General features: G+C 51.9%; 1 protein-coding gene across 1 annotated transcript in view; it reads left to right on the top strand.

Annotated features, from left to right (window-relative positions):
* The first annotated feature begins 1,469 nt into the window (after nt 1-1,469).
* Foxk1 (forkhead box K1) overlaps nt 1,470-12,582 on the top strand; it is a 60,149-nt gene continuing 49,036 nt past the window's right edge. Inside the window, exon 1 of the mRNA XM_078023672.1 lies at nt 1,470-2,015. Coding sequence (XP_077879798.1) covers nt 1,498-2,015 — 518 coding nt within the window. The 5' untranslated portion in view covers nt 1,470-1,497. The remainder of the gene's footprint in view (nt 2,016-12,582) is intronic.

Below are 12,582 nucleotides of genomic sequence, written 5' to 3'. Positions count from 1 at the left end.
CCAACTTTTAGTTGTTTTGTATTTATACTCAGAAGTAGAATGCTGCATTATAGAGGACTGCTATGTGTGACTTCAAGGAACCAACCATACTTTCTCCCATGGCAGCGACACCATCCTATATTCCTGCCATGTTGGTATGAGCTCGATGCTTCTCAAATCCCTTGGCTTCTCTCCATCTCTCTCCTTAAGCCCATCTCTTCAGTCCAGCAGCTTCCTAACCGGCCTCCCATGGATCACTTTGACCCTTTTGAAGTCAAGCTCCCTGGTAGCCAGAGTGGGTGGATTTTAAAATACAGGGATGTGCACACCCTCCATGCTTTTGGGGGGTGGGGAGAACCAGATCCATATAGGACCCAGCACAGTCCTGCAGTCCTCCTTAGCCTCATTTGGTTCAGCTGACTTGGTCACTCTGCTCCACACACAGAAGACTTCCATCCACTGCTCCAAGGCACACATCTTCAGCACATATGTTCCTTGGCTGGACACTGTCCCCTTACTCCCCCAGTTAGCGCCAATTCACCCTTTGGGCTTTGGCTCATGTGTCTTAGAGAAGAGATTCCTTCTCAATTAAGTAGGGTCTGTTGCTGCAGCTTCTCATGAAAACGAGTCTCTTGCATCCCAACACACACTTCCTCTGTTCACATCCATATACTCAATAACGTCGTGCTTGGATTCGTGAGTGGCTGGGAGGTGGGAAGAAGGTAGGGAAGCTTCCCACCATAGATGGTCAGGTCTCCCTTCTCCCTCCTGCGTGCCGCTATGCAGCATGCCCCCCACCAAACACTGGGTCGTTGTGATTTTACAAGTGTCAGTCTGTGTCTCTGATTTTAACGTGTCTGTGACTCCCAAGAGACTGTAAGCTCCATCCGGCTGGGAGCTGTGTTTACTTTTTCATACTCAACAGTTATTAAAAGAGGAGACTACTTTTTTTTTTAAGGGGACCTGGCTGAATTAACAATACAGGACCAGGACCCTGCTGTCCTAAAGGGATCTGAGTAATGCCCAAAGTGGCCATTCCCTGTTTGCAGCTAAGGTCTGTGTTCGGGCATCTTAGTCCCCTGCGTATTTGCTGAATGGTTCCAAAAAGAACAAGAGGGGGTCGGGCTGGATCACCAGCGTCCTCCCTCAACCTTGATCTTCCGCGACTGTGTGAAACTCTCAACTGGTGTTCTCAAGTAGGCTCTCACTTAGGAGTTGGGGGGGAGGTGGAGTCATCGGGTCCCAGGAGACGCCTTTGGGCATGTCCCCCTTTTACCGGTGACCCTAGGGCAAAACTTGGGGGGTCGCCGGGATGGAGGCACGGGCACGCGCTGCTGCGAGCCGGGGCGAGCAGGGGCCGCGCGCAGCGGGGAGGGAGCGGCGCCTCCCGGCCCCCGCCCGCCGGCGGCTGCTGCTGCGCGGCGCTCCGCTCCGCGTCCGGCCCGGGTTTCCGCGCGCGCCGCGCGCCCCGCCCCGCGCCGCCTCGCCGCCGCCGGAGCCGCTCGGAGCTGCGCGAACATGGCCGAAGTCGGCGAGGACAGCGGCGCCCGCGCCCTGCTGGCGCTGCGCTCGGCGCCCTGCAGCCCCGTGCTGTGCGCCGCGGCCGCCGCCCTCCCCGCCGCCGCGCCGCCCGCGCCCGGGCCCGCCGCGTCGCCGCCGCCGCCCGCCCAGCCCCCGCCCGGGCCGCCGCCGCCGCTACCGCTGCCGCTGCCGCCCGGCGCCCCCGCGGGCGCGGCGCCGGCGCTAGTGGCGGCGGCGGCGGCCTCGGTGCGGCAGAGCCCGGGGCCGGCGCTGGCGCGCCTAGAGGGCCGCGAGTTCGAGTTCCTCATGCGGCAGACCAGCGTCACCATCGGCCGCAACTCGTCGCAGGGCTCGGTGGACCTGAGCATGGGCCTGTCGAGCTTCATCTCGCGGCGCCACCTGCAGCTCAGCTTCCAGGAGCCGCACTTCTACCTGCGCTGCCTCGGCAAGAACGGCGTCTTCGTGGACGGGGCCTTCCAGCGGCGCGGGGCGCCCGCCCTGCAGCTGCCCAAGCAGTGAGTCCCGCCCCGCCCCGCCCCGCCGGACCCCGGGGGTCGTAGCCGCTGCGACACCGTTCGCCTTGAACCCCCAGGGCCGGCCCTGAGCCCCTAGCACCACCCCAACCCCGCCCGTTTTGAACCCCGGAGACCATCCTCGACGTCGACCCGCACTGGGCCAGAACCCCTGGGGTTAGCCCCGCTGCGACCCCGCTAGGCCTGAATCTCAGGGATCACCCCGGACCCCAATTCCTCTGGTCCTGAATTCCCCCAGGATCATCCCAGATACCGAATCCCTGGGGTTAACCCCCGCTGTGACCCCACCAGGCCCGTATCCCCAGGGTTACCCCCCAGATCACCCTGGTTATGACCCTGCCCAATCTGAATCCCCGGGGGCCCCAATACTGGCCTGAACCTCAGGGTTACCCCCACGCCCACCCCATCAGGCCTGAATCCTTGGGGTCACCCTCCACACACACTTCCACCTAGTTTGAACTCCCAGAGTCGACCCCTGACCTCATCAGGACTGAACCTCTGGGACCACCCCTGACGGTATTCAGCCTGAGTCTCCAGCATCAGCCGGACCCCAGTTACCCCCAGGTCTCAACCACTGTGATCAACCTCAACCTCCACTTGTCTTAGTCTCTGTGGTCACTCTGGACCCTTGACAACCTAGATCCCCAGGTACACTCCTGACCCTGACTCCTGCCAGGCCCCCAGTGTAACCCCTGCTGAGCCTGGGTCTTGAGGTCACTCTCCACGCCCTCCCGGTCTTGACTTCAGGATAATACCTCTAGGCCCCAGATCTGGATCACCCATATCACCCTTCCCCACCCCAGACCGTGATTGTCCTGGAGGGGACAGCCTGGTACCAGTGGTCCCTGGATGGGATCCCCACCCCATAGTCCCTGTGTCTGAAGCCAAGGGTCAGCTGGGCAGGGAGGGGCCAGGACAGGAAATGAGTTCCTCAGTGTAACCTGAGGTCAGAGGTAGTAGGGAACGGGAGGCCTTAGCCACTGGAACTGGGACCCTTGTTTCAGAGTCCTATTAGACCACTGACCATCTGATTGGTACACTGCCCCTTCCCTGCCCCGCAGTTCCCCACCCCATGTGCTGCCCTCAGCTCTTGGGGACTTCAGGGGACCTCGGGGACTTGAAGTCTGTGCTTTAGGAGAAAGCCTGGCAGATTACTCACTTCCTCTGCAGCACTTTCTTTTTCTATTCCGTAATTGCCTCCAACCCCTCACTAGTGTGTGTACCCTTCAGTGCCAGTTGTGTACACTCAAGAGTCGTCTGTCTGTCTCATAACACATTCAGGAGCACTGGAATCCAGGGAGTCTTTGCTGGACTAACTCCCAGGCCTTGCCTTTCTTTCTTTAAACTGCTCCCCTTTTAGGGTCGGGCATGTTTGTTGTAGACACTTTATTGAATGATTTTCAACATCAATAGTGACTCACCCCAACTTAGGGTGTGAGAGGGAAAGTACACCTTCATTTTCCAAACCTGAAAGGTGTGCACTTGTAAAGTCAGGACTTGGCAGATAACAGTTCTGTTCCTCTCTCATAACCTACACACTGGGTCCATTGCCATGTTAAAGGTGTCCCTGGCCCAGACTCCTCCAGTGAGAAAATGACAGGTAAACACTGCTCTCCACCTCCCCCAGGCCCCTGGAGGCCTGTCTCTGTACCTTCATGTAGCTCTGATTCTACAGCCCTCTTTTCAGGTTTTCCTGCCCTAGCCACCCCTCACCTGCCCCAGTCACTGGATCTTGAATGAGGTGTTCATACTCGTGTTTTCTCCATAACAGGGGAAAGTTTCATCCCACAGGGTCCTCCTGGTCATCTACCAAATTGGCCAATTCAAGTCTATTATTTTTGAAAGTTCATTGGTGCACACGGTGCCTCAAAATCTGTACTTCAAGGAATTGGTATCTCAGTCGGTGTGTTTGGGAGCACTGGCTTAGCTGTCAGGAAATGTGTGGCCACTGAGTTTGTGCTTTAGACATGCACCAAGTACTCCGCCCCACTGTGCTGTCCGTATTTATTTGATTTCAACTGTATTTCTGAGCACCATCCATGTTAGCAGAGACGCAAATGGTAGAACAGAACCAGGGTGCAGGAGGAAAACTAGTAAGCGGATGCCCGTGTCTGCCCTCCTAGAGAAAAGACATTTGTTCTGCAAACCGCTGAAGCCTGTTAACAATAGTTGAACAGTTCCAGCGAGTGTGCATTCTCTTTTCCTTTAGGAAGCTAAGTAATCGCGTATATGGAACAGGATGTTGTGAACTTCTGTTTAAGAGTTAGGTCAGATTTCTTAGGACGATCACATTGAAAATAATCAAGAAATTTCAATGAATTCAGAGCAAGGAAGTGGGTTGTGAACATTTTCGTCACTCTGAATGGGAAATGCATTACTGACTAAAGTCACCGCAACACTCACCATGTCTGTTCCCTAGGGCTTTGGTGTCCACTTTTGCCATTAACATTTGAAGCTATGAATTTCTTTGCCTTAGCTGCAAGTTCTCTCTCATGGCATTGGAGTTTTGTTGACTTGAACATGTGTGAATTCAGTGGACGGAATGGTTTTGTATTGCTGGTTTTGCATTGTATTGATTCCCAAAGCAGTCTTGTCCTTAGCCTCCTTTTTCCCCATCCTTAGGACAGGTGACAGCCACCTGGGTGACATTTGCGTGCACTCCCCTGTGCACCTCCCACTTGGGAAGAAAACCAGACTTCACCCCCAATTGTTACTAGAAGTATAACTTTTCCAATCTTCCACATTTTAAATTATTGGTGGTGGCGGGGGGAAACAACTTGCGACACTTCTGAGAGCTGAACTTGGTGTACTGCAGAGTCTGACCCTGTGGTAGAAAATCACACCAGAGCTGCTAGGCCCAAAGGAGCATGCGTCAGCTCTGATTCAGTAGCTTCTTCAGGTGGCCTTAGTGGGACTTCAGGTGGGCTTGGCAGGACTGCATGTGTCTGAGTGGTAGCACTTTTCTAGCCCCTAAGCTCTCCTTGAGGCTCGGGCTGAGAATCTGTCACCTTTAATTAGCCTCGGTGCAGGCACTGGCAAGCAGTAACAGCAACTCACTTCTACTTGTTGAACGAACAAATCGATGACTAAGTGGACTTGTAGTTTCTATAGGGGCAAAACATTGTTATAGATTTGGCTTTGTTTCCTGAAATGTGGCAGTCTTCTTAGGTTACATACAGTGTGTGTGTGTGTGTGTGTGTGTGTGTGTGTGTGTGTGTAGTCTTTGACACCACTTAATTCAGAATTTGAATTAGATATGACTGGTGAACTTGAAATACCCTTTCACGGCCCTTCTTTGCTCTTCCTCCTCCTCTGCAGCCCTTTCCCCAGTCCCTTTGTAGGAAGTCTTGAGCACTTGAATAGTTTCAAAACTTCCCTTTGCGGTAGCTTTGAGTGGCAAGATTTATGAGACTTTTTTTTATTATTATTATTAACTTTATACTTGTCTTTATTGACCAAATTTTCTGCAAGGAACATGGTTACTTTCTAAAAACATTTTTTTTGTTATGGAAAATTTCAAACATAAAAACAGAGTAGTGGACATTCATGGACCCATCACCTCGTGTCCACAGTCATCATCTTATGGCCAGCCTTGTTTCATCTGCATCCCCGTTCTGCCTTCCACCTCCTGGAGTTACTTAGAAGCAAATCACAGATGTCATATCACTAAAATTGAAGGATTCTTTTAAAAAAAAAAAACTTAACCACAGCGTCATTGTCACACCTGAGAATTTAGTTCCCTGCTGTCATCTCTTCACTCCACTTTCAGGTTTCCCTCACTGCAAGGGGATTTTCTTCCTCCTGTGCCTTTTCTTGAATTGAAAACCCAAGGAGGTTCTGCTGTGGGCTTGGTGGCTGGGCCTCCTGGATCTCTCAATCTGCAGGCTCCATGTCACCCTCTTTTTTTTCCTACTTCAACTTATCCATGGAAGGAAGAGGGTCATCTATCATGTGCAGGTTTCCACAGCTCCTCTTACAAATTGGATTCCTGTGGCATCCGCCCCGGTCCCCTGTCATTCTTGTAAATTGACTGTTGGATCTGGAGAGCTGATCAAACTCCAGTTTGTTTGTTTGTTTATTTATTGCCCAAACTGCATGGCAGGTCTTGCCATGTGTGTCTGCCAGGCAGCGAAAATGTTCTGTTAGGCTCCTTTTTGTAACATTAGCAGCTTTGGATAGTTGTTGCCTGAGTCCCTTAATTTATTCTCTCTTGTCCTCTCATGGCTCCTGCCAGCCGCCAGCCCTAGGTGCTTAGCAGTGCTGACGCGTTCTACCTGCTGAAAAGGCTATGGTGAGTGGCGGGTGTTATGGATCCCAGCTCCTGCACTTGTGCCGTGATAAAAATCAATTAGTTGAAACCACCAGAGCGTTTTACTACACAAATAATTATTTTAGACCCAATAAAAACATATATAACATAGTTTCTCGTTGCTGTTTTGACTGGCCAATTGAAATATGTTCAATTAGTTTTTAACCATGATGCAACTAGTTATCTGTACGACATGGTTATTTTCAAATTAATTGGAAAATGCCATAGACTTGACAAAGACCGCAAGTTTGTCTGAGTGTCCATTGTGTAGCATCCAAGGACAGTCACGGCACTCCTTCAGCACTGCCTCCCCGGAGGGAGCTGCTGGGTCATGGCTGGTTGGCCAGGAATGGCGTCTGTGCTGAGCTGAGTTTTGCACTTGGGACGAGAGAGAGTGTCAGACGCACCACTTTCCAGTGGTCAGAGCCAGAAGCCGTGAGGACCAGGGTTGTCCTGTTCTCGTCTCCACGCAGAGGGGGCCTGGAGTGAAGATGGGCAGAGCCACGTGGGGAGGGGTGGGCTTGTGGTAGCTGTAAGGGCAGCAGAAGCCATGTAAGGGACCGGACAGTCATCCAGCCTGGCTTACTGGACCTGGGGCCACAGTGGGGCAGATCCAGGTGAAAGACCATCTGAGGAGGAAGGTCCTCCCCAGTGACTGGATAGGGGGAGGAGGGCTCAGCCCCAGGGTGGGAGGAGGCGGCATAGCCATCCCGGGCAGGCTGGTGGGGCGCTGTGTGGCAGAGAGGAGAGGCCTTGGCTTTTCTTGGCTTTTGTGTGCGTGTGTTTGTGTGTGTGTGTGTGTGTGTGTGTGTGTGTGTGTGTGTGTGTGTGTGTCTGTCTGTCTGGTCATCCAGGCAGAATAGGAAGTACAGTGTCTCCTGTTCCTTTCTTTCTTGCTGTGATTGTGCGTTGGGTGTGTTTGTTCAGTTAAACCATCATCTTGTTAGAGGCTTGCTTTAAAAATTTGGGGAGAGCCAGTTGCTGCGGCACATGCCTGTAATAGCAGAGACTCAGGAGGCTGAGACAGGAAGATGACAAGTTCAATACCAGCCTCAGCAACTTAGTGAGGCCCTGTCTCAAAATGAAAAATTAAAAAGGTCTGGGGATGTTGCTCAGTGATACAGCACCCCTGGGTTCGATCCCAAGTATTACAACAACAACAACAAGTTGTGGGAATGTGGCAAATCAGGACAGTGGTCCATTGAGTCCTTGTTATAACATTAACCATCTCCCAGGGTCTCATTCACACTGAGAGTTTTGAGTTTATACCTATTCATAACAAAGTTCATAGAATCTTAAAAATCAGTCCGTGGAAAGAATGTCATTTATCCTGCAGTGTGTGTTGAAATGGACTTAGAGTAAATGTGTGGAGGCCTTTGTTACGCTGCTGGAAGATTGAGGTGGTGGGTTGGTAGGACCTCAAAGGGCATAATGGAGAGTCTTTATTGGGTTCATATTTAATATTTTTGAAAAAGACTCAGCTATGTTTAAAGTTATGTGCTGAAATGAAACCAAAGCATTTGCTTTGGAGTTATAGTAATTTCCTATTTGCTGTTTTTGCATCTTGTGAATGTCAGGGGATAAACTTGCTAAATTAATGACAACTCAAATTGCAGCAATGCCTCATTACCATAATTACCCCACATTTAAAGCATTTCATATTAAAATGAGAGGATTATTTGAAATGCTTTTACTTTGATTTCCTGGAAGTAGACTGTTAACATTGCTATTTGTTAGGAGATTTCCTAGTTAATTTTCATTGGGACGATCACTTCAAGAGTTCTGGTTTCCTGGTAAGATGTTACCAGTTGGTAAAAAGAAAGAAAAATGCAGCGTATATGTGAACACAGCTTGTGAGTTTACAAGGGAAACCAAGAGGCGTGCTGTGTGTGGCTTGGTGTCTGAGGCTGGGCTGGCCTGGGCAGGATTGCTTCCCTCGGGTGACCCATGCGCAGAGAGTTGGTGGTGTGCACCTCCCTGGCCACTGTGAAGATGGGCTGGTGTGCGTTGGGCTTTGCTTAGACATGACAGTTCCAGCTGCTGGCAGATGTGCGGCTTTCCTCTCCTGAGAGCGATTTCTGGTGGGTAGAGGAAGCTGGTCAATAGACAGAAAATGGAGATGGACATTTTGTACGTGACTTGGTTGAAAAGACTCCTGTTTGCCCCCAGTCATCCTGCACGTGTCTAACCTTGTCTCAAGGGCGCAAACTGGCCTCCATTTATTCCCTCAGAGGTACTGACTCGTTCTTCCTGGTGCTGCAGAGCTGAGCTCTGATCCGATTGCTGCGATGCTCAGAAACCTCACTGGCGTCCCAGTACCTGCTCTTCCCCCCCTGCCACCTCACCAGCCCGGGGCCGGCTCTCCGGTGGCACTGCCTGGACACACTCTACCTACATAGCAGCTCACAGGGGTTGGTCCAGGGCCCTCGTGTGCCCTTATATGTTCTTGGCGACCTCAAAGTACTTTGGTTTATGTGAGATATGTCTGTGAATGTTTACCATATGAGAAATTAAAACACATATTTATTAATCTAAAAATAGCAATAATAAGCATATTTCAAAAATAACTTCCATGGAAAAAACCTCTATTTCCCAAAGGAAAACAAAATTAGAATAAGGGTCATTTTTTCTCCTTCTCCTTCACACGTCTTCAGCGCCTGGCTGACAGACACTGCTGGACTCTCATAGCTGCCTCTGCTTTGGGTGTGTCACTTTGGCCGAAGGACATGAAGACGATCTGGCCGCAGACGTGTGGCTGGAGTGGCGGGGGCTTTTAGCAGGCTTTTCAGGTGACTGAAGCTCCTGACATCTCACCAAGACTCCGGTTTCTTACAGACTAGTTGCAAAACGGACTCTGAGCTGTGTCTCGGCTCTGGTGCCAGACTACAGATTACGTTAAAATCCATTGCTGTTTTGCATTTACGAGTGTCCTTCTTACCCCCACGCATGGTTTTATGACATCCTGCGTTGGCCACGGGAAAGGTACCTACTGAGGTGTGCAGACTCACACCAGTGCATCTGACCGTACAAAGACAAGTCTGTGCCACCTTAGGTTCAGTTGGTACTTAAACTTGGTCCCTTTGAATATAAAAGTGGAAACCTTGCACCGGAGCAGACTGCAGTCACTGGCCTGCCTGGTGCCTTGTGGCATGATTCGGGTGACCGCAGCAGCGTTATGGCACAGTGGCACTCCTGCGTTCTCTCAGGTTGTCGGTTCCCCTGAGCAGGTGGGCCTGTGGGTCTCCCTCTCCCTTTCTGCCAGGGGTAGCAGGGTGAGCGGGCAGGACAGGGCCAGGGGGCTTCCAGGGGTCTTGGGTAATGTCAGCTACCCCGTGCATTTTTAGGCAACAGCAACTGTTGTTTGGGATTCTTATGAGACTTTTCTAAGCACACTGTTTGTATTTTTGTATTTTATAAAAATGTGTTTTCTCCCACCCACTACAGTACGGGGACCCTAGGAGGCCTGCTTTTCGTCCTCTCCTCACCTAAGCCAATTCAGGCGACTGCTCTTCCACCGTGTGGCTCCAGCTCCAGGGTTGAAGCTTGGGATGGGGTTGGCAGTGTCCAGGATGCACACAGGGAGTCCGGTGCTGTCTTCCCTGTGGCTGGGCCGTGTGGTTGTCTTTAGTAGATGTGGCTGTGACATGGGAGTCCGTGGGGTCTGGGTGCAGTGAGCTACAGACTCAGCTGGGCACACTCCCACCTGGTCCTGGAGGGTGAGCCAAGCTCAGAGGTGCCACAGGGCCGAGGGGCCAGAGAGCCTTCCCAGAAGTGTCCCTTCCGTCATGCTGACAAAATGAATGCCCTGTGTTCCCAGGAAGCAGTAGCTGGGCTGTCCTGAGTGGGAAGTGATCTGTAACCCTGGTCATTCCTTGGAGCCAGTCTTGAAGGTGTCAGATGAAAGCTGATGCTGGGGACAGCACGCTGGGGTGGCAGGCATGAGTTGGAGGAGGAAAGCATGGAGGGTATTCCTCTGCCTTGGGACGCAGGGATCCTGCCTGCCTGGCAGGTACATCCCTGTGGTTGGGAACAGACTCATCTCAGCCTGAGGAAGACTCCTGCCCTTGGAGCATCTGGCTCTCTGTTGGGTCGGGACCCGCCCGGAGCACACAGAGCCCCATTAGGTTCTAACCCAGAGCAGATCTTGCCAGCTGCTCGGCTCTCTTTGTAATTGCGTTTTCCTCTTCAGTTGTGGTGTGGACAGATTCTTCCAGGCCTGCCTACCCTTGGTCTGGCCATAGGGATGCCATGGAGAGTCTCGAACTTTCTACAGCTGCACTGTGTAGCTGTGGGCCATGTGGGGCCAGCAAGCATTTGGAACGTGGCTGACACGACTGAGGAGCCGAGGTGTTCATTCCTTTCCAGTGTTCAGGGTAACTTGGGACAGTCAGGTGCCGCTGTTCCCAGGGTGCCCAAGAGCCCGCAGACCTCTGGGTGTGGCCCCTCTGTCTACCTCTGCCTCAGGGCAGCCTAGTTTTCTGCAGTGTGATTGGAGGTGGTGGAGGTGGCCCAGGCTGTGGGGTAGCCCTGCAAGCCTGCCCCATGTTAAAGGCTCTTTTGGAGTGCCTCGTTGCTGCACAGGTGGACAGCTGTCCTCTGTCCCTGCCACTGCGGCCTCAGTTGGAGCAGGTGTCTTCCATGGTCCCTTTATTGCCCTCTTGAAGCCAGATTTGGATGACTTACTTCCAAATGAAGATGCCTGCGGAGAGCGGGGCGGGGGCAGGTGTGCTGCACAGGGGCTCCACAGAGGGGCCTCTGTGTTCCTGGGGTTACGGTTGCCTGTGAGTGCAGGTCCCTCGTGTTTCACTCATGTCCTTGCAGATGTTGTTTTCTTGGTAGACGGTGGGTGTGGCACGTCTGCCTGCCCCTGACTGCGCCCACATGGCTCCTGTTCTAACCGGGTGGCACTTGTCTGACAAGCCCTCGCAGTGCTGGCTTTTGGCTCACAGGACCTGGACCTGCCATGGCACTCACTACATGTTGGGGTGAACATTGGGTATTGCCTGCAAGTCCCACAAGGGCAGGGGGTGGCACTGCTGGGAGACTCCGCTGGCCCTCGCTCAGCTCTGCAGGCTGGCACCAGAGGAGAGGTGGGTCCCAGGGAAGATGGGCCAGGCCCACTCATACCAGTGATCAGAGCCCAGCCCCTGGCCACTCCAAGGAAGGGCAGTGTGCCCAGGAAAGGGATGACAGCGGTTCACTCAACAGCTAGCCAGTCCATTTTAGATCAGGGCAGCCAGCTACAGCCTGTGGACTGAAGCCTGCCAGCCATCTGTATTTATAAATAAAGTTTTATTGGAACACATCATGCCCAGCTGTCTGTTTGCCGTCTGTGCTGCTTAACTGGGACCGAGGCCCTGTGGCTCACGGGCCTGCACTGTTTGCGTCTGCCCTTGACAGGAGCAGAGTGCACAGTGCCCTCGTGGGCTGCTCTCCAGGCCAGCACCCTGCAGTACTGGTTTGCTTCAGACAGAGCCGTATTTTTCTTGTCGTGTTTAATCCTAGGTGTTTTATGTATTTGTTTTCATAGTATGAATGGATCTTTTTTCCTCATTACTTTCTAAAGAGTTAGTGTTAGGAAAAGTAGGCTGTGTGGTTTTTTTTTGGTATGAGTTTTATAATACCAACTTTAAAAAAATCTTAACATTAAAAAAATAAGCTTTCAAGAAAGTTTTAAGATTAGTACAAACAACTCACCCATCCTCTGCCCAGATTTGTTCCTTTTTAGCCTTCTGCCACATTTACTTTAGCTTTTCTCTGTGCGTGTGCTTTTAGGAGTGAACTGTATCATATCCTTCCCCCCCCACTTGACACCGCAGCCTAGATTTTCTGTAAATAAGGGCATCTTATGTAACGCTGATCTCACTAAGTTCGGGAAACTTAGCATGGATGGGTGCTCGTAATCTGATATGAAGTCCCTGTACCAGTTTCATCAGCTGTCCCAGGAGCACCTTCAGTGTGTTCTGTCCCTGGTGCAGGACGCGGTCCAGGATGAAGGGTCGAGTTTGCTGTCTTTCTGGTCTCCCCAACCTGGGTCAGTTCCTTTGTTGTCTTTATTGATCTTGGCGTTTTTAAAGAAGACAGGCCAGATATCCTATCTCGTGTAGATTTGTCTGATGTGATAAAATCCTGATTAGAATCAGATTGAACACCTCTGCTTGAAATACCAGAAAGCAGCAACGTGTGCCTTCTCAGGCTGTCCCGGCCAGTTGCCATCCCTGGCTTAGGTGCTGTCTGGCT

This window comes from Ictidomys tridecemlineatus, chromosome 10, assembly GCF_052094955.1.
Source record: "Ictidomys tridecemlineatus isolate mIctTri1 chromosome 10, mIctTri1.hap1, whole genome shotgun sequence".
NCBI classification, from domain to species: domain Eukaryota; kingdom Metazoa; phylum Chordata; class Mammalia; order Rodentia; family Sciuridae; genus Ictidomys; species Ictidomys tridecemlineatus.
Note: the sequence above shows the minus strand (reverse complement) of the source record. Positions and strands in the feature narration are given on the sequence as shown.